The sequence below is a fragment of the Oryza glaberrima genome, chromosome 2 (assembly GCF_000147395.1).
Source record: "Oryza glaberrima chromosome 2, OglaRS2, whole genome shotgun sequence".
NCBI classification, from domain to species: domain Eukaryota; kingdom Viridiplantae; phylum Streptophyta; class Magnoliopsida; order Poales; family Poaceae; genus Oryza; species Oryza glaberrima.
In genome coordinates, this window is record NC_068327.1 from 32908811 (window position 1) to 32934417 (window position 25607).

At 40.8% G+C, this 25607-nt stretch overlaps 3 protein-coding genes across 5 annotated transcripts; 1 reads left to right on the top strand and 2 right to left on the bottom strand.

Moving 5' to 3' along the window:
• Positions 1-9214: 9214 nt before the first annotated feature.
• On the top strand, positions 9215-15549 carry LOC127761221 (heparanase-like protein 3). 3 transcript variants are annotated; one of them, XM_052285478.1, is made up of 10 exons: positions 9215-9634; positions 11411-11860; positions 12504-12540; positions 12811-12994; positions 13086-13234; positions 13633-13866; positions 13954-14143; positions 14225-14350; positions 14746-14845; positions 14958-15549. In XM_052285478.1, exons 2-10 carry the CDS (start codon positions 11615-11617, stop codon positions 15315-15317), a joined length of 1626 nt encoding a protein of 541 aa, XP_052141438.1. In that variant the 5' UTR covers positions 9215-9634; positions 11411-11614; the 3' UTR covers positions 15318-15549. The 3 variants fall into 3 exon arrangements, with proteins under 3 accessions (XP_052141438.1, XP_052141440.1, XP_052141441.1); XM_052285480.1 differs by lacking the exon at positions 9215-9634 and having other exon boundaries at positions 11327-11478; positions 11575-11860; XM_052285481.1 differs by lacking the exon at positions 9215-9634 and having other exon boundaries at positions 11732-11860; positions 12795-12994.
• Positions 15550-15993: 444 nt separating this feature from the next.
• Positions 15994-18823, bottom strand: LOC127763528 (uncharacterized). The gene is made up of 6 exons (XM_052288258.1): positions 18589-18823; positions 18369-18493; positions 17531-17627; positions 17303-17412; positions 16518-16592; positions 15994-16362 (listed from the first exon to the last, which is right to left on the bottom strand). Exons 1-6 carry the CDS (start codon positions 18656-18658, stop codon positions 16312-16314), a joined length of 528 nt encoding a protein of 175 aa, XP_052144218.1. The 5' UTR covers positions 18659-18823; the 3' UTR covers positions 15994-16311.
• A 572-nt stretch (positions 18824-19395) lies between these two features.
• Positions 19396-23883, bottom strand: LOC127763916 (pyrophosphate-energized vacuolar membrane proton pump-like). The gene is made up of 8 exons (XM_052288721.1): positions 23441-23883; positions 21980-22554; positions 21434-21813; positions 21266-21352; positions 20845-21175; positions 20149-20559; positions 20020-20079; positions 19396-19923 (listed from the first exon to the last, which is right to left on the bottom strand). The coding sequence occupies exons 1-8, from the start codon at positions 23676-23678 to the stop codon at positions 19717-19719; spliced, it is 2289 nt and encodes a 762-aa protein (XP_052144681.1). The 5' UTR covers positions 23679-23883; the 3' UTR covers positions 19396-19716.
• Positions 23884-25607: the final 1724 nt, after the last annotated feature.

The following is a 25607-nucleotide window of genomic DNA, read 5'->3' on the forward strand; positions in this document are numbered from 1 at the left end:
GACTTCATTTTGAGAATTTAAATAACTATAAGGTCATTACGTAATGTTCCCAATCAATGACATATGGACCTAGGACTGCGGGTTGATTTCCTGAAACCATAGGGGCCTTTTTGCATATTGGCCTGATACTGACAGGTGGACCCCATGAGTTTAAAATCTGAAAATGTAAAAAGATAATACTAAAAGCTTTATATTTTCAACAGGAAAGCATGTAAACTTATAAAATCCATAACAAATTGAAAAACAACTCATTTTAGAGTAAATCAAATTTCTGTGAACTCACCAAATCATGAACTTTAGAGTTATTGCATAAAACTAGACATTCACTGTACAAACTTTGTCTCTAAAATTTGTCTAAGATAAATCATACATAAAGCATACACAAATTTATAAAATGCATATAAAATTCATCTCAACTCATTTTATAGCAAACTCAGTTTCTATAGATCCACCAACTTATGTTTTCCTATAAAGTAAAATGAAATAGTATACATACTTTAGATCAAATGCCTCTGAAACTATTATCTTTAAAATGACTAGTTTTAGGTAAGCTGAACTTTAGAAATTCACATAAAATTCATCTTAGATCCTTTTTGAGTAAACCCAAGTTCTGTAGAATCAATAAGACGTGTACTTCCATGTTATAAAATAAAATTATACACCTACTATGTAATAAAAGCCTTTAAATATTTATGTAAGTAATAACCAAGATAGAGCAACCTTTACTTTGTAAAATTTGTAGAAAATTTATTTTTAGTCCAAATGAAATGAACAAAGTTTCCATAGAACCAGCAAATAGTTATCTTCAACATAGTAAAATAAAATTTGGCACCTTTTGTAGAGAACATAGATCAAAACCTTAACTTAGTGAAATAAGAATTTAAACACATAGTGTTGTTTAAGTAATACATAAACATGTATAAGTATAAGTATATATACACTTTAGGTCTAATTAAACCTAAATAAAAACTTGATTGACCAGTGAAGCCATAGTTCCATCCTCATCCACTAAAACTTAGAAGAACTTAGCTCATATGACAATTTTTAGGTTAATATAATGTATTGCTAGTTTAGATTAGAGCATCTATAGTTTATAAAATATGAACCATAGTAGTAAAGACCATAAACATGTGAAATAAAAATGTTTTAGTTAACCAAATTATTCCTTTTATTCAACTTAAACAGGAAGTAGCATGTTCTGAACCTACAACTTGAGAGTCATGCACATATAAAACACTATATGCCTAAAACACGTTGTAACTTGTAAAATCTATAAGAAAATCATTGTAACTCCAAAAAATTGTGAAACCAAATGAGTTAGTCTTATAAAACACATATCTACACCCCTGTGAAGTCTAATCTAGTAAAAATCACTTTACAAAAGTATTTTATAACACTACCTAAGACTATACTACTATAAACCGATAAAACTTCTAAAATTCATAACTCCCTAATGGAATAAGATAAAATAAAAATTCTTTCACTTAAAATTCATTTTAGACCAGTACCTAATCACTGTGCATAAATCATGCATTTTAGAGCATTTTGGATTTTCAGCTCTTTCGGTGTTTAATTGCATAACGTGTCCTTTATCTTGATAATTGCATAATCGGTGAAGGAGTGGATTAGGTGCTAACATTTCTCTGATCAAGGCAAGTTTTCTCCTCCCATCCTTTGAACACATTGAATCCCATGATTTGAGGAATGAAAATATTTGTTTGCAAAGTTGCATGTAAACTTAGACTATATCGGTATTTGAAATTGGGTTAAGGTAGTTATGACCTATTTGCTGCATACCCCCACCTTGAATAATTGATCCTCTTGCTGTTTGAACCCCTAGAAATGGTTAGAGTACACTCTTTGTACTCAAATGGGTTTATATATGCTCTATGTGCAACTACTTGCTTAGCCATGCTTAGAAATATGCAAATGCTCATTCCATCTATAATTAAAATGTGATTTTGATACATGAACCTTTGCTGGAATAAAATGAATATGATGGGTATTTGCGAACTAAAATGTGTAAAATGTAATTTTATACTTGGGCGGCAAGTGGTGTGCATATGGTGTTAGTTGCATACCGATAGGGAGAGTGTTTGCCCAAGTCCATAAGGACCGAACTTGTGTCACCCATTTAAAGTTATTCGTACATCCACATGTGCTAGTATGGGATGGCCTAAGCTGATTAATCTATTTAGGACTAGCCTTGCATTCTGGTAGGCCGGTGTGTATAAGTTCGTATAATTCAGAGGAGCTTCCTATTTACCCCGATGTGGTAATTTAGGTGACTAAGCGTGTCCAATACAACGGTATTGTGCCACGTGGTGGGTTCCCGTCGTGTCCGCCACCACGGCGTTAAGTTTAAGGCGTGGGCCCACCACTTAACGGTTCTAGACATATTTCCAAGTATGCCTAGGATGGAGGAACACGTATCGTGCTGGTGCAAGGCTAGATTCTAAATAGTGTAAAGGCTTCGTTGTGACCTCTAGTCCGCACTCATAATGTAGAGTGTGCGGTGCTTGGCTGGCACTAAACCAACTAGAGTGTAGCCTCTAGGCTTCTATCACATCATGTGGGTAAAGGTGTACAAACTCTACAGAGTTCTTTAAACTAATCGATTAGCCGTGCTCACGGTCATGAGTGCTTTGGTGATGTGTCATGAGTATAGACTTTATGATTTAAAATGTGAACATGTGACTTGATTTGAAATTGATAAAATGTGTTGAGTTGTGTGAGTGTGATGATATATTATGACTTGTTGTCAAGGATGACAACAAGAGATTGATTATGATGGAATTATGATGAACTTAATGTTAAAACTTAAATCTTGTTTTGTTAATTGAAGCATAAACTCCTTTACAAAAGAATTGCGAAACAAAAATTGCTTTATGCTGAAATTGAGCTACATTTTGCCTTCCTTTGAATATATGCCTTACATGTAGTATGGTAGGATTGACTTGTGCTTGCCAGTACATTAACTTGTTTAATGTACTGACTTTTGCTGTTGATATAACCTTTTGCTTGCAGGTTTAGACTTAGTCTTTGGGTGATGCGGGTTCCGATTGCTTCTTCTAGGATGAGAACTTAATGGGGTAAACCCCTAGTCGGTGTGCTTGTGATTGGGTAGTCAAGCTTCCGCTGTTCTCTAATAAGTCTATTTGGCCGGTCGGCCTATGTAATTATTAAGTTGTTGTAAGTCTTAAGTTTCTTTCATCTTAGTTGTGTTTGCTATGTATAATCATGCTTAAGATGAAAGTGTGGATCTAGTGCACATCCTGGGAACTAGATTCACATGAGTATGAGTTAGGAATATTTGAGAGGTTGTAGATCTTTAGCCATTTTTGTCAAGTCTCCTGAATGTGTAACACATCTGGTCGCCGCCTTCGAGTGGTTTGACGGGCACATCTCAGACTGAAGTTGACTAGCAGGCTAAGGGCCCAGCAATGTCTCTAATATTCCTCTCTCGAGGCGTCGGATGTTTCATTATGCTTGTTTGATGAATTGAATTATTCACTTCATCTCTCAAATATAATGGAAGGTCCGGAGGGCCTACGACACTGCTCCCATCCGCCGCCGCCATCCGCCGTCACCGTCACTCGGGCTCGTCACCGCCATCCTCTGCCGCTCGAGCTCCGTCCCCATCCGTCGCAGCCGTCGCCGGTGGTAGTGCGCAAATGGCGTGGGAGCTGGCTCGAGCAGGTAGTACGAGTGAGAGAAAAGCATCTCCAACGTGGGGCCCACGAATGGCTAGGCAATTTGAGCTGGCCAAATTTGACCATTCAGGGGAGGAGTTTGACCAGTCATTTGGCTTAGCCATTCTAGTAGAGAAGCTGCTAAAATGGCCAAATTTTAACTTGGAGAGTCTGTTGGATATGCTCTTCAGTTCATCTGTGAAGATCTTGAAAGGGATGAAAACAATAATGCATGGGCGTCCTCATGCTCCCAGTTTCCTAGGTCATACAATAAATCAATTTTTATACATAAATATTGTATAACATTTTGATTTATTTTAGAACGGAGAGAATATTTACTTAGGACTCTCTTATGCACAACTAAAAATAATAATTTATGAGAAAAAATTGTTACATGTATATTATTTACAGTTTACAAGCCAAGACTGCAAAACATGCTACTCCCTTCGTTTGACAATGTAAGTCATTCTAGCATTTCCCACATTTATATTAATGCTAATGAATCTAGACATATATATCATCTAGATTCATTAACATCAATATAAATGTGGAAAATGGTAAAATGACTTACATCGTTTCACGGAGGAAGTATGAATTAGAAAACCCTAAAATCTATTCTAAAATTAGATTTTGTTACAAATGATAAACCAACAAACATAAGATGAAAACGAGTATGCCTGCCATGAACTAGAATGAACTGTTTGCATGGCTACCCCAATGATTTGTTCGGTATGGGTTGATGACGAATTCAGTGTGCTAGCTAGAGAAATATAAATATTCATAGAGATGCCCTATAATTCCAAAAAGGACAAGATCAAAATATGGAGCATGTGTAGTAATAGTATGATGCAAACTCGTCTGCTCACGGCATTGTCAATCTTCACTTCTTCAGTCTTATGATGCCACCACAAAATCTTACAGTATTAGTGTATTATATTTGAGGATATATCGGGTGAAAACGAGCTAAGTGTTGAAAACTCGTGAAAAATATACCTAAAACTTTTGTAAATTCATGCAAAAATTACTAGAGATGGGTGTAGATATGAAATACATTCTCACCAAATCTCAACTCAAAACTCAACTTCGTTTAGGAGAGAAAAAAGAAAAATTTATAATATTACTATTCACCCAAAATTTGTATTTTTTGTTTCTCCTAAACAAAATTGAGTTTGGAGTTGAGATTTGGTGAAAATGTATTTCATATCTATACTTATCTCTAGTATTTTTTTATAAATTTACAAAACTTTTAGATATGATTTTCACGAGTTTTCAACACTTAGCTTGTTTTCACCTGTTACGTCCCATTATATTTAGACCAAAGATAGGCAGAAATTTTATATGATTTTTTACGCATTTTAGATTGCGGGAATTTAAGGATTTCACATGTTTTGACCTAAGAGGAGAGCAAATAGCATGGTGGAAAATAAACCAGCAACGGCAGCAATAAGATGCAGTAAAACACACATGAACTCCATATAGCTCACTTCGTATATAAAGCATTTGTAGCATCGAATCACACGAACCAAGACAACCAGAGGGGTGAATAGTTGTAACACCAAAAAACCAAAAACTTTTAGCGGAAATAAAAGTTACCCTCATAGTTGATGAAGATCTCGGCGTAGCCGGTCTGATCGCAGTGTGCTCACCGGTCTGACAGCTCCTATGCCGCCGGTCTAACCGGTGTTGTCCAGCCGGTCGGACCGCCACCTCCACACTTGCTGCTGCTCGCTGCTGCCGGTCTGACCGGTTGGTCGCTGTTAGAGTTTGTGTCGAATATGTGTACGTAGTCGGTTATAGTTTAGGACTTGTAGTTGTAATAGGTATTAGAACTAGAGTATGAGTCGGACTCTATCCTAGGTTCTCTCATAAATAGAGAGGCGTGCCTGTTGTAACCGGATGGCGACTTGGCATAGCGAGAGGGAGCGGCTGCCGGCGTTGACCGGCCGTGAGTCGTTGTAACTCTGATACGCTGTATATGCTGGATCGGGGAGGAGCGCCCGTAATCAGTGCCCTAGAGATGTAGGCTACGGCTGAACTCCGTTACCAAATATCGTGTATCGGTGTTGTCATCGTTTTGGATCTCCTATGGCGTTTTCTTCCGCGTTTAGCTACCGATGTCGATTTCGTGGCTGGTTTTATAACAGTCGCCTCTCGTGAGACCGCCACCATGCCACCGGTTAGACCGCCGCCCTGTCGATCAAACCGTCGGGATCCAGAAAAACATATATCGACGAAACTCTTGAAAGTGGATAAACTTTATTGCATCAATATGTGTTTACAAAGTGTATCCAAAGCACTCCTCTCTAAACACACGAATTAGGATTGAAACTTCGAAGCTAACCCTAACTTTTCTCTCCCAAAAAGTCGATACCTTCTAATCTTAACCCCTCATCTATTTATACCCAAAACATGGCTGCCACCTAGCCACGAATCTAACTAGAACTAAGAGTCCTAATCACATAGGGAACCTATCAAACCAGAGAAACAACATCCCCGTACAACTCCAAACTTCACACTCCCCAAACTTGTCTCCAATCCAAACATGACTCCTCTTTCCATAGGCACACAACACCACGTGTGTATGCCACGTAGAAACCTTCACCTCCACACATGCATTGTTCTCTAGTCTGAGCATCTCGCGTGACATCCTTGACTATCTGGACCTTAACTTCTCCCAAGCCTAGTCCCGATCCATCACCGGCTATACTCCCATAGCCTTAAGTAACACCTGCACATGAACAACAAAGAAACTTCATATCCGAGTACAAGTGCGCACCAACTTGACTCACATCAGCACACAATAGTATCACATACGAATAGAAATCATCTAGAAGTCATATCCATGAAGCAATATAGAAATTCCATGAAAACAACCCGAAACCATCTCCCTCTCAAAGTCTGCTGGTCTGACCGTCGGGCTACCGGTCAAACCGCCCAATCACCACCGGTCTGACCGGCGGCACCCGCCCGGCCTGACTGTCCACTTAAGCCGACAACCGAAAACACATCACACCGTATTTTCACAAAACACTTACCTTCAACAATTGTTCATATCCACGATTAAATCATCACATAATTCTACAGCATTTCCATTCATCCACATCGCGTAAACCTTATACTCTTTTCTTTAGCTAGAGCACTACTAGAGCATTGAAATTTGCCTTACGATCGATATGGATCTCAATCAATGGTCACGAGCACTTTCACTGTCTTCCTATTGTGTCGGCTGCCTATCCAATTCTTTCCTCCTGCTACAGTTTCTTTCTGCAAAAGGCTCTGCTGCTTCGTGTTTTTTCATCAGGATTTCAGAATTCAGGTTGAGCAGTACAACTCCATTCCTTTTACTATTCCTACTCTCTCCATTTCATATTATATGCTTTGACTTTTTTTCAAACTTTTTAATTTAGCTAAACTTATAGAAAAAAACATATATAGCAATATTTTTAACACCAAGCAAATATATTATTAAAATATATTCAATGTTATATTTAATAGAACTAATTTGGAGTTGTAAGAGTTACTATATTTTTTCTATAAATTTGATCAAACTTATAAAAATTTAACTAAAAAAATCAAAACATGTGAAACGGAGGGAGTACCTTTTTACTAGTAGTATATCCCTGTCACAAGACTCACAAACATTGGTCATCTACTAATCAACAACTCCCATCATTAGCCAATCTTTCAATCTTATCATGCTACGGAGAGACAGAAAGAAAAAAAAAAGGAAGAACAACTTTGTTTCTGGAAAAGAATAAGATCAATTAGAGAAAGGACATTGACAGAAAGTCATAATAATTTGATTATTAAATACTAGCAATTTTGGCAATCAGGCGCCGCTAGTTATGACGATGATGCAGGTGTACCGACGCTGTCTGTTGGCAACGGAGCAGTTATTTGGGAGTACTAATCCAGCATGGAATGGATTGGATTACTTAATGAGTATTCGGTGTAGGCTAAAGCACTTGACGTTTCCTCAGGAAGAAGCAAACCCCCACAAATAAAGCTCACGGTCGCTTGTAACTTGGGTGACCGTTTAATCGAGAGAATGTAACATATATATGCAATTATAAGGTGATATATTAAGTTTATAAATCTACCGGATACATATCGATGTGGATACTGGAATGAACTCCATTATTGTTAAAAAAGAATAAGTTTACAGATGTTGTACGTTTTGTGTTGCTATGGCCAATGTTCGTTGCTTTTACACACAGATGCCTCGGTCTCACATTCTCACGCTCTCCTTTTCAAATTATTTACCAAGTTATTAAAACGGATTATTTGCTTCACGTATTAAAAGAATATATTTTTTAAAAAAAAAGTCTTATATTGTATTACTTATATTACTTCGATCACATGTTTTAAATTATATATATGTTAAGTTCATTTATTAAAACATTTACTTTATTTTTTTAATTAAATAGATAATCTATAGTAACAATCTACTTAATAATCTTGTTTATTGTTAAGAGATATTTGTAACCTGATTATCGGAGAGAACACTAATGTGTCAGTAGCATAGCATGAACCAATTAAGTAAGTACAATCTTCAAATTAGCTGAAGATTAAACTTTGATTTGAAAAAAAAATGAATTTTGTAGTATACTAATTCTATTAGATTCTTTTTATATGGTCCTTTGAAACGGATTGGTAAATATTACAAAGGTTTTGGAGTATTTTTAATATGAGGTCTAATCTCATGAAAATTTTTCTATGAGTCTATCTCTTATCCTATTTCTATGTTTTTTAACTTGGTGCAATCAAACGATTATTTCTAAAAAAATTGTGTTTTATAATCTTTTGTTTTGTACTTAATTTTTTGTCAAAATCTTTTTTTTTTCAGTCGTGCGTTTCAAAGGAAACGCATAAAGACGGTGGATACCTATAGACTTTTTATTCTGCTTGTCCATCCTCACGGCTGCCAAAGATGAACTTTCCAGCTCTGCAGAAAAAGGCAGTGTTCATCGGAAGAGCTCCATGGCATTTTCTACTTCTTTTTATTCAGTCACCAGTTAGGGATGGCAATGGGTACCCGCTCCCCGGTCCCCCGTGGAGAATTCTCCCATTAGGTGATGGTGATGGTATCAATTGTGTCTCCATGGGGGATCAAATGGAGAGGAAGTAGTCTCCGTCGGGTCTGGTGGGGGCGGGTTTGGTTCACCGTCCCCCGTCCTCGCTCTCCGTGGAGGCCCGATATAATAGTATGTGTATAGTATCATCCTGTGTATTTGGCCCATATGACCCATAAAAACTAGGCCCAAAACATAGAGTATATAAAGCAATTGTGTAACCCTAACCATTCCAATCCTTTCTCCATTCAGCCTCCAGCCCCCACGCCATCGGCGTGCCGGTGCCGACTCCCGATCTCGCGTTCTCGCCGGGCCCCCGCGCCCGCGCATGATCGCCGGCTCACCGCGCCCGCGCCCTCGCGCCCTCGGCCACTCCCGCGCAGGGCCACCACGCCGCCAGGTCCCAGCGCCGCCGCAGCAGGTCCCGACGCCACCGCAGCAGGTCTTGGCGCCGCCGTCGTCTGCTTGTACTGCTTGTTGCCTGGGCACAAATTTATTGTACTGCTTGTTGCTGCCTTGCTGCAATGCTGATGCCAGTGAATACGTGATGACTGATGATGTGCATTTGATTATGTTGTTGTCATGTGCTGAAATCATGGCTGGAATTTCTATTTTGAGTGATAAATTGATAATATTTGTATCAAAATTATTGTTTGATACGTGAAATGTATACATGAGAGTCGCGGGGATGGAGGCTCCATGGGGATAAATTACCCGCACGGAGGCGGTGATGGTGAAAGATGTTGCCCCGTTGCATTTCACGGTGATGGTGATGGGGAAAATTCTCCTCCGCGGAGGCGGGTATGGTAGTGTAACCTCCGACGGAGAATTCCCCGTTGCCATCTCTAGTCACCACTTGCAGACACATTAGTAAGTACCCTCTCTATCTCAAAATATAAGTATTTTTAGACTCAGGCACGGTCTTCAATATGCTACTTTGATCAACAATATCTTTAAAAGTAAAATGGTTTAAGTAGAAAGAGTTGCATATTATAATAGTTTATTTAATGATAAATCTAGTAGCATGAATTTGTTTACATGATTGATCTTTTTTTATTATTTTAGTATTAATAGTCAAAGTTAAAAATGTTTGACTTGTCACTATGCTAAAAATGCTTATATATTATTTTTTTTAAGTACTCATCGAGAACCTATGATCTCTCTCCAGGACATATGTAATTTATAAAGAAATACTACATCTAGTGACAATGGTTGTCCCGTCTGACTTCACTACATCTATATGGATATCCATTGATCTCACCTCACTGTGTTCCTTATGTTTGAGAGTACCATATCAAACATTAGCAACTATCTATATTCTCAAATAGTTTCCATGTTAAGTGCCAAGGCACAGCAACAGCCATATCACATGAGACAGTTCATCTATCCTCTGACATAAATTATGTTGTTCTTTCAGGTAATTTTACCATCGAAGGTATTAGGTGATATCACATTTTCAAATGTAATGTAAATTTTGATATCTCAAGTACTAAAATTTTTAATATAAAATTTTGGCACCTGCGGTTACTTTTTGAATTACTCCATTCATTTCATAATATTATAAGTCGTTTAACTTTTTTTTCTAGTCAAACTTAGAGAAGTTTGACTAAGTTTATAGGAAAATATATTAGTATTTTCAACACAAACTAAACATATTATCAAAATATATTCAATGTTAGATTAAATGAAACTAATTTGATCTTTTAGATGTTGCTATTTTTTCTATAAACTTAATAAAGTTTGAATAGGAAAAAAAATCAAATGACTTATAATATGAAACAGGGGTAGTACTATATAATTTATCTTTTCTTTCATTTTCCTAACACCACAACAGAAATCACACGGCTAAAAAATATCATAATATATGTTGGCACGTAGGTCGAGATCGTCCTGTATGCCATCGGGTATTATTAAGCATGGCGCTCTGGGGCGATGGAGGCGCGGGCCATGTCACCCCTTTTCCTCCCGCCGTCCGATCAGGCATGGATGGGAGTGATGAGGCATGCGGTGGTGGAAATTTTGCAAAAAGAAAAAAAAAACCCTCTGTTTTGTGTGTAATTCGAAGGAAATCCCTCATGAACAGTACCACTGAGGTGATACTTTACGTGGAGGCCCTTCTAGTGTACAATGATATTTTGCAACAACTCACCACCTATCTCTGCAATGGTATTTTCCAAATTCTCTCTTTTTACTAACGCAAAATTGTGTTTTTTACCAATATAAATGAAGGAAGAAAACTACTCCCTCCGTTTCAGGTTATAAGACGTTCTGACTTTGGTCAAAATCAAACTACTTCAAATTTAACTAAGTTAATAGACAAATATAGTAATGTTTATAATACCAAATTAGTTTTATTAAATCAATAATTGAATATATTTTCATAATAAATTTTTCTTGTGTTGAAAATGTTATTATTTTTTCTACAAACTTAGTTAAATTTAAAGCAGTTTGACTTTGACTAAAGTCAAAACGTTTTATAAACTGAAACGGAGGTAGTAATATACAACAGTACAAAGAGCAAGAGCTTAAAGAAGATTATATATGTGTGTGCATGGGAGTTAATACAATAATCCTAGTGACTTTCCTCTGTTGCAACCTCCCTCCCTGAGATTCCAAGCTTTCCCTCTCACCACCAAACCATTAAAGGCAGGCACAGGCACAGCAGCTCAGCTTCCTCCTCTCCTCTGCACTGCTTCCTCCTGATGCTTTTCATGGTGGAGATCTTCCTCCTCCTCCCCAAAGGTGCAATGCCCTCGCCTTTGCATCATCTTTCTGGTTAATTTAGCTTCTCCCCTTTCCCGTGTCCTTAGATTTCTTGGTTCTTGGTAACGCCGCCTCTGCTGCCGGAAAATGGCGGCGGGGCTACTGCTGAAGCTGGTCGGGTTCTGCTTCTGGGCCGTCTTCTGGCTCGGCGGCGCCGCCACCGTCAGCACCAACGCCGGCGGCGAGGCGGCGGCGGCGGCGGTGGTGGTGGACGCGCGGTCCGCCATTGCTGTGACGGACGAGGACTTCGTGTGCGCGACGCTGGATTGGTGGCCGCCGGACAAGTGCGACTACGGCACCTGCAGCTGGGGACTCGCCACCCTCCTCAACATGGTCTGTGTTTTTCTTTCTTTTCTTTTCTTTTTTTTTTCCTTTCCCATTTCATGTTAATTTGTTTGGAAAGTTTTTCAAATTTGAGTTCCAGAATTGACAGTAAATTTAGTAGTTTAGTATATCATCTCGTTGCAATGCGATTCCGTAGAACATGGACGTGGTTTTCAAGGATGTTTCTTGTGCAAATGCATTTCTTTCTCTTTTTTTTTATGTAGTCGGCAACGGTTTGGTTTGGATCTTTTTGGGAGCTGTGTTGGATAGGAATTTGACGGCCTAGGGAGTTTCATGGACCTATAATTTTGTCGGTCCATTTGCATTTCCATTTGCATCACAACCTTTTCCTACCAAATCATGTGCAAATGTAAAGCCTACTACCTTAAAGAATGTTTTGGGTTAGGCTTTTATGAAAAGAGGAACACAGTGGTAGGAAAGGTAGCAACAGTAGTTTATTTTGTTGCGTGCCTCTTCAACTCAACTGTGATTTAAAAAAAAACAAGAAGAAGAAGAAGAAGCAAGAACTCAACTGTGCTAGCTTGGAAGTTGGGATTCTTTGGTTGCTACCTTGCAAAAGTGTACAATAATTATGGTCATGAGCACGGGTGATTATCTGATTGACACAGGTCTTTAATGTTTTCCTCCGCAGGATCTTTCAAACAAAATCCTGTTGAATGCCGTCAAAGGTAAGCTACTACATGATCATCACTTTCAGTTGCATGAATGCTGTCTTACTGTCCAATCAAAAGAAGAAGAAAATTTTTTAGGTCCATGTCATGCTTCAAGAATCTTTCAGAATAAAAATTAAACATGAGACAAGCAAGCTCAAGAAGTTGACCGGCAAAACGATTTCCTGTCTTTGCTGGGAATATTTCAGAGCCGTCCATTTTCAATCTGACAACGGTAATTCGCGGTTGGTACAATGGTCAAGTGACTGCAGCTAATTCATTTTGCAGCATTCTCACCTCTGAAGCTTAGGCTGGGAGGATCCTTGCAGGATGTGTTGATATACGACACCGGCGATCCTCGGCAGCCGTGCACTCCTTTCACGAAGAACTCATCGGCCATGTTCGGTTTCACTCAAGGTTGCCTGCCGTTGCATAGATGGGACGAGCTCAATGCATTCTTCCAAAAATCAGGGTACTTCCAGTGTATTCAGCTCGATTCAGCCTCAAAAAAGCAATGTTTTGTTTGGACTTTTGATTACTGATTGGATACTTTATGGATGCAGAGCAAAAATTATCTTTGGGCTGAATGCTCTGAATGGTAGGGTTCCAATGTCTGATGGTTCTTTAGGAGGGCCATGGAATTACACCAATGCGGCTTCCTTCATTCGCTACACTGTCAGCAAGGGCTATGATATCCATGGATGGGAACTCGGTATGTTTGTTTTTGTGAGCTATCTTAGATTAAAGAACTTCTCTCTCTTTTGCAATGGTATTATTCTCAAGCTACTTTAGGTTAGGAAAAGAAATCTGATAGGTTGGCAGGAATGAGTCCAGACAAGTATGTCGACATCGATTTAGATAGTGTTGAGCTATCTATTAGTATAACGATCATAGATGATGCTTTTACTGGCTTTTCACGCGTCAATCTACAAAAGGGAATACTTTCATGTCATGTTCTTTGCTTTCCAAAGTTTTGCTTAAAGAGCAATTTATATCTGAAAAATACTTTTGTACTAGCATTCTAGGAACTCAAACATACAGTCCTTGTTTTTTTTTTAAAAAAAAAAAAAGGAATCCTTTTGTCTAAAAGAAAACATACTGTCCTTGTAGGAAATGAACTCAGTGGCAGTGGGGTTGGAGCTCGAGTTGATGCAGACCAATATGCACAAGATGTTCTAGCTCTGAAACAAATCATTGACAACTCCTACCAAGGCCATGCATCAAAGCCACTGGTGATTGCACCGGGAGGTTTCTTTGATGCAGCCTGGTTCACTGAGCTTATCAGCAGAACAAAGCCAAACCAGATGGATGTGATGACTCACCACATCTACAATCTAGGCCCTGGTATGATCCCTGTCACTGACCGTGAATTCGGTACATGAGCTCAAAGCTTGGAATTTGCCTAAATGGACAAAATTCTGAATATTTCAGGCGTCGACACGCACCTGATTGATAAAATTCTTGACCCGTCTTACCTCGACGGCGAGGCCGGCACATTCAGCAGTCTCCAGGGGATACTGAAGTCTGCAGGGACGTCCACCGTCGCGTGGGTCGGCGAGGCTGGAGGCGCTTACAACAGTGGTCACCACCTTGTAACTGATGCTTTTGTGTTCAGCTTCTGGTAAAGATTTTGGAGCAGCATTTTCTTCTCAAGTTATCCTCTGAAGAAGCCATTACTGATTAGGCTTTAACAATTTTTCAGGTACTTGGATCAGCTAGGAATGTCATCTAAGTATGACACAAAGACCTACTGCAGACAGACCTTGATTGGAGGGAACTATGGTCTGCTCAACACAACAACGTTTGAACCAAATCCTGATTACTACAGGTAAATACATCTGCATGTCTAATTTTTTTCTTGGAAAGGTTTTACCTAATGTGGAAGTACTTCATTGGAACATAGTTGTCCTATGCTGGATCATAAATAACAATACTTAATCATCCATGGTGATGAACTGGCACCATAAACTTATTAGAATTAATGGGGGCATATGCCCTACATGTGCAGAATATATTCCAGCTATTAGAATCTTTTCTTTCCGGGAACAACCAATTATAAGAATCTGACAGCACATACCTAATATAACCAAGCTAAAGATTGGTTCCACTGCATTCAATCTTATAGCAAAGCTAAAAAGATCGTTTCCACTGCATTCAATCTTATAGAGTGAAACAGTGTACCAAGGTCACCATCTTCATCCAACTTTTCTGGCTCTCTTTCAGTGCTTTACTATGGAACCGCCTCATGGGAACCAAGGTTCTCTCGGCAACATTCAACGGCACCAACAAGATCCGCGCTTACGCACATTGCGCAAGAGATTCAGTAAGTAGTATAACATGCAATTCAAACAAACAAAGAAGGAGATCCCCTTTATCCGTCTGCGACGAAGTGTATCAGCTAACTGAACACTACCAAATTTCCTCTGAATTTTCAGCGTGGGATCACTCTACTCCTGATCAACCTCAGTGGCAACAACACAAACCATATCTACGTGACGAGCGAAGGCGTGCAACCTTACAGCACAAAGAAGGAGGGCCGCAGAAGGTTCGGACGCATCCCGGGGCTCGGCGAAGAAGCTCAGCTCATCAGAGAAGAGTACCATCTCACCCCCAAAGATGGGAGCCTTCAGAGCCAGCATGTGCTGCTGAATGGCAATGTGTTGGCACCTGATGCCAATGGAGAGATCCCTAAGCTGGAGCCTGTGCAGGTGGAGGGAACACAGCCCATAACAGTGGCTCCTTACTCCATTGTGTTTGCTCATATTCCCAGATTCTATGCTCCTGCCTGTAGGTAGATATTGTTGATTGTTGATTGGTTTTTGTGTGAATTTGGGATGATGTTTATTATCATCATAGATTTAGAGTAATTGTGGGTGAGAGGCAAAGCATGCTCACCTGCTGCAAAATGAAGTAAGCTGTAAGGCTGAAAGCTCTGTGATTTGCCATTCTTTTAGGTGGAAAAAGGGTTAAGGAAATGTATGAACAAAAGGATGTGAATTGAAAAGAAGAAATAATAGCAAGTTCCAATTTGATCCATGTCCCTCTCGTTTGGATAAGTTCCAATTTGATCCATGTCCCTCTCGTTTGGATGGAGAAATGGGAATCACCTTGATGCGGTGTCAGCGCAAGCTTAAGCTTACTAAGGCTGTATTCGGCAGCCATTTTTCCCAACTCCTCTCTCGTGTTCCGCACGCACGCTTTTCAAACTGCTAAACGGTATATTTTTTAAAAAAAGTTTCTATACGAAAGTTGCTTAAAAAATTATATTGATCCATTTTTGAAGGAAAAATAGCTAATACTTAATTAATCGCACGCTAATAGACCACTCCGTTTTCCGTGCACAACATACTTGTTCCCAACCAGTCCTAACGAAGTCAGCCTAAGGATGTTTCAAACCGGTCCATCGAGTTCCAACCAGTTTGAAAACATCCTTAGGCTATTAATACTTAATCTGAGCCATCCATATTTGATCTCACGACTTGGGATGTGCACATCAAGCATCAACACAATTCAACATGTGAAACCGGTGCACATCGGCAAAATTTGGAGTTTTTGTCTCTACAATAGGGGACAAGATCCACTACATTACATTGACAGGCTCATGGCGAGATGAGCAAAAGATTCAGTCATGCATCGTAACAAACTACTGGGGTTGAGGCATGTGGAATTGTGGAACTACAGTACAGAAGAAGGCAGAAGGATGAACGCCCGTTCTTCTGTTGCATTGCATGTCCTATTGATTATGCACAGTTATGTTCAGCAACCAAGACCAGAGATATGCACGGGCCACTAGTCAATAGGCACTTCCACCTCCATCTTTAGGCCAGGATGATCTATAATCTGGAAACATAAGGAAAAAAAAAAGTTTCATAGCTGCTTTTAGTGTGTGTTGATGCAATAAAAAACCGTCCCAGTAGCCCTAATTGAACAGTACATGCAGCACGCAAAGAAGAAATGTACTAGTATATGGTAAGCTGTGGTAAATTGTGTCGTACCCTGGTAAAATCTTCCAAAGAAAGCGTGCAATCCCTTGTGTATCCAGCTTCTTCCAGTACATTTGTTATTACTCGCTGAAAGGTATCGATAAGATTTGTCAACGAGCCTCATCAGTTGCTCTTATTTTCTAATAAGTCAAAACGGCTCATTAGGAAATAAAAATTATTTTATAGGTAAAACTTTTATATATTCGTTCGTAGCGACTTAAAAACCAATGCTACAAAAAAAATACGTTCAAAATATCTTAAAATCAACTTCAAAAATTAAGTTCGAAAATTTAATTTTATCTTTTGCTTTGGCTTATTAGGCAAACCGATGGGACTCAATATTTAACGAAAGCATCGATAAATTATGCGATTTTTTTATTTTTTGGACTTCTTTTTCTTTTTAATTTTATTAATAGACCATTCCAAAAGGTATTTCTGAAAACTAAACCTTTTAGCCACGCCAGCCGAGTGGCTCGCATGACAGCATTGTTTGGCCATGCCAGCCACAATGGCGTGGCAAGAGGCTGTGTGTGGCGTGAGTGAGTTATTTGGCTGGTGTGGCCAAAAGGTTCAGATCTAGAAATATTTTTTGGAATGGTCTATTAATAAAATTGAAAAGTAAAAAAAGTCTAAAAAAAATCAAATTATGCTTATTTCTTATGTTACTTACAAAAAAAAATGCCGTGCTTGTTAGATATAAGAATAAACAGTTACTTGAATACGAAATGAGGAATCGGAATAGCATATACTTGTATGCCTCGACATTATGATTATGAAGCACGGAAAGAAATGGGCACCTCTCTTTGTTCCTCTGTCATGAATGACCCTGTTTGGTCCCGCAAAACCTCTACCAGGTCTTTGAAGGTTACCTTCCCCTTGCCATCAATGTCATACAACTTGAATATCACTGGTTCATGGAAAAGTGAAACCAAATCAGTACCAGGTTACCAGAGTGCTGAGGAAATCCCAGTGAACATGCACTTGTTTGAAAGACCAACAAGGAAATTATCACAGTTAGGCATTACACTCAATCTTTTGCTGAACGCTGGCCTTTGCACTGAAGGTAGAGAGGAAGGAAACAAAATCCTTGAAGTTCAGCCCATCAACCATACGCAGCAACCTCTAAAGAAAAGGAAAGGAAAACTCAATGAGTCAATGTTAGTGAGATGTTAATGCGTACATTCAAGATCCACTCCATTCACCAGAAAAAAGAAGATTCAATTAACGACAACACAAATTTGGTGTTACTGTGCCAACATTTTGAAACTGCGTGTAAACAGGGTATGCTAGATCTTTACGGTAAAAAAGAAAGAAAAAAGAAAGAGCTTCAATCCTTCTCTAGGAGTGTCTTTTTTTTTTCCCTGAAGATTTTCCTGGTTTAGGATAATTATGATTCGGCAAAAGCATAAGATGAGGGGCGAATTCGCACTTGTGTGACCTTTTTTTCCCGAGTGTTACTAGTATAGTACTCCTGTAATTTAGTGGTTCTGTGAGCCTGTGAGGGCAAGTTAGGGTGTGTTTAGTTCACGTCAAAATTGGAAGTTTGGTTGAAATTGAAACGATGTGACAGAAAAGTTGAAAGTTTGTGTGTGTAGGAAAGTTTTGATGCGATAGAAAAGTTAGAAGTTTGAAGAAAAACTTTAGAACTAAAATCGGCCTTATAAAAGCAACACCATTAATTAATTAATTTTCTTGTGCTTGAGTGGCATTCGGCAAGGTAAACGATCATGTGCTCAACAGAGACAAAAGCAGATATTTCACTTTTCTTTTTTTTGCTTTGTTTCGATGGATGGGAATAAATATACAGTAAAAGTTAGTTCATCCGACGAAGAATCGAACGAGATAGGATAGGGAAGAAAGAACCTTGGAGAGCGGGTTGAGGGAGAACTCCGGGATGGAGAGGAACTCGTCCTCGGAGATGAACCCCTTGGCGCTCCGATCCAGCTGGCAGAATCGCTCGTACAGCGACACGATCTCCTGCTGCGAGACTATGTACAGGATCGAAACCCCCCAAATCTATCAGGAAAACCCTCTTGTGTATTACAAAATCAACCAATCAATCAGGATGTAACTAGTTGCTTACAGAGGTAGTTGCAGTGCTCCTGCACCTCCTCGATGTCGTACTGGGTGAGCATCGACGACGCGTTCCCCATGGCCACCGCCCGTCAACGGCGAGGCGGCGGCGGCGGTGACGTGTGGGCGGAGGAGACGACGAAGGCGAGTAGTAGAGTATATATGGGGCGTATATTCCTCGCGATCGATCTCGACGACGCAATCGGAGGCGGAGGCGACGCGACCGAGCATTATTATGTGCTTCGGTGTCAAGGACCTCATGGTGGTTATCGCCTTTACTTTCTTATTATATACGTGGGCTTCTTCGTGCCCTGGCCCGCGCGATTTCGTCCTGGGCCCGTGCCAGGCCCACCTAGCCTAGCCTCCTTTTCTTTTTACTTTTTCTTTTCTTTGTATTTTTTTTCCTTTTCTTTTTATCTTTTAAAGAAACACAATACAAACGCAGCATGCATACCATACTCCTATGAGCATCTCCAGAAGACTGGACCAACGTATTTTTAAGATTGATAGAGTCAAGTCATTTCGCTGTTAACAGGTACACAGTCTTTCACTAAAAGTATAATTAACTGTAAATACGATCACCTATATCTATAATATTTAAATTTGGGTGGATTGGTTTCACCAACAAATAAGTTGAATTACGCTCGCTTGGCCACCTAGCGTCCTCGTCACTATATTTTTAGTGCCTTCTAAAAAAAAATGCAAATATATAAACCTGTGTCGTGTTTGAATTTACATTTTACAACCGCGGCGGAAGGGACTTGGAAAACTTGCGAGATGACTCCGTCTATCATCGTGCACGACAATGTTAAGATGACAAAAATATGCACATAAACTGCAGATGAAAACCATCTGGTCACTTTATACAAGCCGTACATCAGCTAAAAGAAGTTCACGATGCCTCAGGGCTCAGGCAGACAGAAACTGAAAACGACGCAGCAAGTTAAAAACAAATTACAAAACCTACAGGAGACAAAATTAAATCGTAGAGATAGTGTCCCACTACCACCAAAGCAACATTATTTGCAGAGGTTCTTTTTCCCTTTTTTTTTTTCAGCCCACATGATCCCGTGGTCTAGTTATTATTCGAAAATCTCCGTCCGTCCTCAAATTCGATCGAATTTTAAATCTCTCTCTCCTAGAAGAGCTTGAATAGAATTCCTCCGTGCGTGGCGAAGAATGGCGCGAACACCAGCGACTCGACGGCCATGAGCTTGATGAGGATGTTCAGCGACGGGCCCGACGTGTCCTTGAGCGGGTCGCCGATGGTGTCGCCGATCACCGCCGCCTTGTGGCAGTCCGATCCCTTGGGCCCCAGCGACCTCGCGTGCTCACTCGCCCCAGCCTGAAACATTTTCCATTCAAATTCGCATCAAGAAACAGAGATTGATTGATGATATGCAAGAACATTCGAGTAATCGATGCAAGAATCGTCTGTCACCTCGATGTATTTCTTTGCGTTGTCCCATGCGCCACCGGTGTTCGACGCAGAGATGGCGACCTGTAAAAATGTCGGGTCAGGTGAATCCGTCACTCAGTGACATGATCTATGATCGTCTCTTGTGCATACCTGTACGCCGGAGACGAGGGCGCCGGCGAGGACGCCGGAGAGGGTCTGGACGCCGAAGAGGGTGCCGACGATGAGCGGCGTGAGCATGACGAGGGCGCCGGGGGGGATCATCTGCTTGATGGAGGCGTCCGTGGAGATCTTGACGCAGTTGGCGTAGTCCGGCTTGCCGGTGCCCTCCATCAGCCCGGGGATGGTGTTGAACTGCCGCCGGACCTCCTCCACCATCTTCAGCGCCGCGCTGCCGACGCTCTTCATCGTCATGGCGGAGAACCAGTACGGGAGCATTGCTCCGACGATCAATCCGATGATCACCTTGGGGGACAGTACGTCGACCACCTTCACTCCGGCTCGGCTGACGAAGGCGCCGAACAGTGCAAGGGACACCAGTGCTGCTGATCCAATGGCAAAACCCTGAAAATGAACAGTGCAATGTTCAGGTTTGCCACTATGCAAGTATGGTTTCACTTTTTTTTTAGAGAATTGTATTTTTAAATTTAGTAACTTAGCCTTTCAAATAGGGAAATTAACTCTCAAATAACCCAATTTGAACTCAGGACCTTAGAGTGCTACTCGGGTCACCGTAACCACTAGGCTACATGCCCTTTCATAGTATGGTTTCACATAGCTAAAATATGATCAGTTTAAGCTTGTTCCTATCTGAGTATGATACAAAGGATTTGTCGAAATGATTATTACCTTTCCAATAGCAGCGGTTGTGTTTCCAGCAGCGTCAAGAGCGTCGGTTCTCTCGCGGATTCTGTGGCTCATCCCTGCCATCTCAGCAATACCACCGGCGTTGTCGCTGATCGGACCATAAGCATCAATGGACAGTCCAGTGGCAATTGTGCTCAGCATGCCAAGGGCAGCCACTGCTATGCCGTACATCGCAGCAATGGTGAAGCTGACGTAGATACCAAGCGCGATAGCGAAAATTGGGATAATAACAGACTTGTATCCTAGAGCAAGCCCAAATATGACATTGGTCGCAGCACCAGTTCTGCAGGCATCGGCAACATCCTGCACAGGGCTGCAGTGTGGCAACATGATAAAAGTTAAAAACACAGCCATCTAGCATACAAAGAATACACCATTGGTAACTGATTGAAGTTTTTTTTACCTGTATGCATTGCTAGTGTAGTACTCTGTCACGTATCCGATGATCAGACCAGCCCATAGACCAATCGAAACACACAAGAACAACCCCCTGAAAATCAAATAGACACAACAATGATTAGACATATGTCTCATGAAAAACAAGTATAGCAAGCCGTAGCGAAAAAATTACCAGTTAGTAACTTCCTTCTGTTCACCAAAATTGAAGATGGTGAATTTGTATGGGAGTGCCAACCAACTGACCAGTGCAATACCAATAGTCATCAGAGCCGTAGAAATGATGAGCTGTTTCTTTAGTGAAGGTTCGATTTCTTTCACGGCCTTGATCTCGAAGAAGTCAGTGGCAAAGAGAGTGGTGATCAAGCAGACAATGATGCCCATGGAGCTGACCAGCAGCGGGTAGCACATCCCGGTGAAATCATGGTTGATCCCAAAGGAAGAAATGGAAGCAACAACAAGGGCAGCACAGGAAGATTCAGCATATGACCCGAACAGATCTGATCCCATTCCAGCAATATCACCAACGTTGTCTCCAACATTGTCAGCAATCACCTGAGAAAGAGGACAGGCAATTTCAGTCATGAAGCACCAAAAAAACAATGAACAACTATCTCTTTACTACTGTTGATAGTCTGAAAATAGAACTGTCAGTTTATCATGGGCAGTTTTTTTTTTTCTGAAGGATTACAGTGTGCAACTTTATATGCCAGAAACTTACAGCAGGGTTCCGAGGATCATCTTCAGGGATGTTCCTTTCAACTTTGCCAACAAGATCAGCACCGACATCGGCCGCCTTCGTGTAGATACCTCCACCCACTCTTCCAAACAGAGCCATTGAGGATCCACCAAGGCCATAGCCAGTGATGGACTCAAAGAGACCCTCCCAATCATCACCATAGTACATCTTGAACAAGTTTATGGCAATGTAAAGCACCAGAAGCCCATTTGATGCCAGCAAGAACCCCATCACCGCTCCCGAACGGAACGCGGTGATGAAGGCCTTGCCAACACCCTTCCTCGCCTCCAGGGTGGTCCGCGCATTTGCGTAAGTCGCAATCTTCATCCCGAGGAAGCCAGAAACCACTGAGGTGATGGCTCCAAGAAGGAAGGAGACGGTGCTGAACAGGGCATTGAACAGAGCAGGCTTGCACTCCTTGTCCTTGCTGTATGTGCAGGGGTGGGTCTTTGTGCTGAATCCCTCGACGGAGCCGAGGAAGAGGAAGATCACCACCGCGAATATCGACATGAAAACGCCAACGTATTGGTATTCGGTGAAAAGGAATGATGTTGCTCCTGCTCATAGTAGGATTAATGTCAGATAATCACACTCAAAAGTGCTGTAACTTATCAGTAACATTCACACTTGTGTACAACTCCGGCTATATTCAATGAAATTGGCACACTCTAAATGCCGATTCGGTAAAAAAAAAATGTAACTTATCAGTAACATCAATTAACCAATGTAAAATGTACACATGTTGAATGGTTTTTTTTTTTTGTGATATTGAACTATAATTATCCTCTCGGTAGTAGGTCCAGATGGGGCCCTTGAGTGACTTTTTAGGGAGGAAAGTAGGCGTTCCAGTATCCTCCATGCCAGTTCAAGACCCAAAAGTGCTACACGTTCAATGGATGAACATTGATGCCATCAACTATACGTCATTTAGCATCATGGCTGATTTAAAAAGATCGAATTTTTCAAGGTTATAACATCAACCGTGCAAATTAACATTTTGCATTCATGAACTGATGATTAATTAACATAGGCCTAACTAAGCGAAAATTTCCAACTTTCAATAATCCACGTCGGGGACGGAAGACGACTACCATCACAATAAACGATTATTATTATTCAAACAAAAAAAAACAAAGAAGAATCGATTTTATTTTAGGTACCAAAACTCCATGCCCGTGTGGTGTGCCTAACCGCAGAGGCAGGAAATGTAAACCATTTTCATTATCTAATAACAAGAATCAACTTTTTTTTTCTTCAATTGTGCAAGTTAAGAACTACTCCCACAAAAAAAAATATATACTTTTTTTCCGAACAAAAAAATGGAAAAAAAATTGCAGAAAGCAAACGCCCTGTATATGCCACGTGGAAGCAAGCAACCGACGAAGCGAAAGAACTAAGTAAGTGTAGTACAGTAGAAGCGAGGCTGCTCTGCTCAGTGCTCACCTTCAGCGATGGCGTTCTGTATCTCGGCGCACTTGGCGACGACGTTGTGGTCGTTGAGCCCTTCCTCCTCCTCGATCAGCGAGTCGCCGTACCCGTCCTTGCTCCTCGACGCTCCCGGCTGCGACGGCGCCAGCTTGACCCGGGCGACCAGCACCCACTGCGCGATGGAGAACCCGATCCCGATGATGGCGGCGATCGGGATCAGCACCTCGGTGGCCACATCCGACAGGATCGCCATGGCCACAAACCCTCCTCGACCTGCTACCTGCTGCTCTCTCTCTCTCTCTCTCTCTCTCTCTCTGTGTCTCTCTCTCTATACCGCTGTACTCTCTCTCTCCTCTTTCTCTCTCTGGAGATTCTTGGAGGTGAGGTCTCTTATATAGCTGGGTGGGTGGAGGTGGAGCTGCCTGGTTTGGGCGAGAGGTAGAAGACGAGCAGCGGAGAGGGAGTGCGTGGGTTGTTTTGCAATTCTATGTTTTTTCCAAGGGTGTAATTGTAAATATTCTTGATGGATCGAGTGGGCTGCGATTTCTGGGCCCTTTTGCCAGGCTCACACTGCCACGTGGGCCCGAAACGCACCTGACTGGCTAACATGTGTCTTTCTGGACTTTGTAGGCAGAAGATAATAATACGTAGTCCAAAGATAAGCATGATCCTACTAATCCAGAATCTCACTGTCCGAAATCCGAATCTTACAGCGGGATTTGTTTCTTGCTTAGAATGTTAGATTGTTCCAAGCTCAATTGGGCGTACGTATCACTAGAAATGAATTTGATTTGTGTGATTCGTTCGAAATTCAAACAATTCACCCGGTTTAAGCCATCAAGGTAATTGGCTTCTAATGGCATTATGATGTTCTTCTTCTTCGATTTCCTAATCCCTCTTGAAAGGATGACGTATTTGCAAATTGCGCGATTGATAAGCAATGGAATTCTCGGCTTCCTTAAAGAATCAGACCATAACCAATGAGACTTTCCCGTGTGCTACATCAACAGTTTTATGCGATAGTTGTTGTAATTAAGCGTGTCTAGCTCGCAGTAGGACGAGCTAATCATATTCATATATGTGCCGATCGAATAATTAACGTCAAACTAAACTTGACACTCGGATTTTAGGCCCCTTTAATTGTGTTCCCAGAGCACAACTTCGATTTCTCCCCGTATATATTTGATTATGCTTGGCTAGTATTGCGTCCAAAGAGTAAATAATTTAACTCGGTCCTCGCAGCCTGCGACAAACAGTGGTGTACTGGTCTGGTGTGGTTAGAAGCTTATAAACGAAAGTTGATAGTGATTAGAAGCTAAAACGAAGTGGATTAAAGAAGATAATCACAGTGAGATGATGATGAGATCGACGGCCATGAACGCTGCAAGTGGGGGGGTTAAGTTAATTAGCCTGGTAAAAAATGGGAGGAGAAACAGCGGTTGCTGACGGTGTGGGACAAAAGACTCGCGGTTTCAGCTGCAGAATGGAAATTTTAGGCCGTGCCCGTCCTTATCCGCATCGTTTCGTCGGCGGCGCAGCTTTTGCTTTCGGGGGTGGATTCCTCGGCGACGCCGCTGGATTTGCCCCGAATACGACCGACTCGCACGGCCGGTTTTGCAGTTTGCTCCCTCTATTGTTTTTTTTAGAGAAGTTTTTTTTTTACCCGGCCTCTACATCCAATCGGATATATACGGCCATTTAAATAGGGAATTTAGCCCCGCAAACAACCCAATCTGAAATTCGCTCTATAGAAGATTTGAACAACTTAGCCCCGCAAACAACCCAATCTAAAATTCGCTCCATAGGAGATTTGAACTCAGGACCTTAGAATACTACTTAGGTTACTGTAACCACTAGGCTACGGCTACATGCTCCCTCTACTGTAAGAGCCAGAAAACTCACAGCCTCATTTTTTTTTTCGCTTGCACTTATATTTATAAGTTAGATTTTTAATTTAAAACTTATTTTAAGAATATTTTATCTATGTTTATTTTTAACTTTTACTTTTAGATCATTATGTATATAAAAGTTTTATTTATAAATTATTTTTTATTTATAAATATATCGTTTAGCTTATTTTGTGAATAAGTCAAACGATAGCTTGACGGCTCAGTCACGGGTATACTAGTGGTAAATTATTTTTGAAGGGGATACTAGTAGTAAAATGAAGTGGCACTTTCGT

Coding starts and splice junctions, on each gene's coding strand:
- LOC127763916 (XM_052288721.1), bottom strand. CDS start 23,678: ATGGCGATCCTGTCGGATGTGGCCACCGAGGTGCTGATCCCGATCGCC. Junction 21,814..21,979: donor ATGATCCTCGGAACCCTGCT/GTAAGTTTCTGG, acceptor CCTCTTTCTCAG/GTGATTGCTGACAATGTTGG. Junction 21,176..21,265: donor TACACTAGCAATGCATACAG/GTAAAAAAAACT, acceptor GCCACACTGCAG/CCCTGTGCAGGATGTTGCCG.
- LOC127763528 (XM_052288258.1), bottom strand. CDS start 18,658: ATGGGGAACGCGTCGTCGATGCTCACCCAGTACGACATCGAGGAGGTG. Junction 18,494..18,588: donor GGAGCACTGCAACTACCTCT/GTAAGCAACTAG, acceptor TCCTGTACATAG/TCTCGCAGCAGGAGATCGTG. Junction 17,628..18,368: donor CCCTCAACCCGCTCTCCAAG/GTTCTTTCTTCC, acceptor CCTTTTCTTTAG/AGGTTGCTGCGTATGGTTGA.
- LOC127761221 (XM_052285478.1), top strand. CDS start 11,615: ATGGCGGCGGGGCTACTGCTGAAGCTGGTCGGGTTCTGCTTCTGGGCC. Junction 12,541..12,810: donor CCTGTTGAATGCCGTCAAAG/GTAAGCTACTAC, acceptor TTCATTTTGCAG/CATTCTCACCTCTGAAGCTT. Junction 14,846..14,957: donor CACATTGCGCAAGAGATTCA/GTAAGTAGTATA, acceptor CTGAATTTTCAG/CGTGGGATCACTCTACTCCT.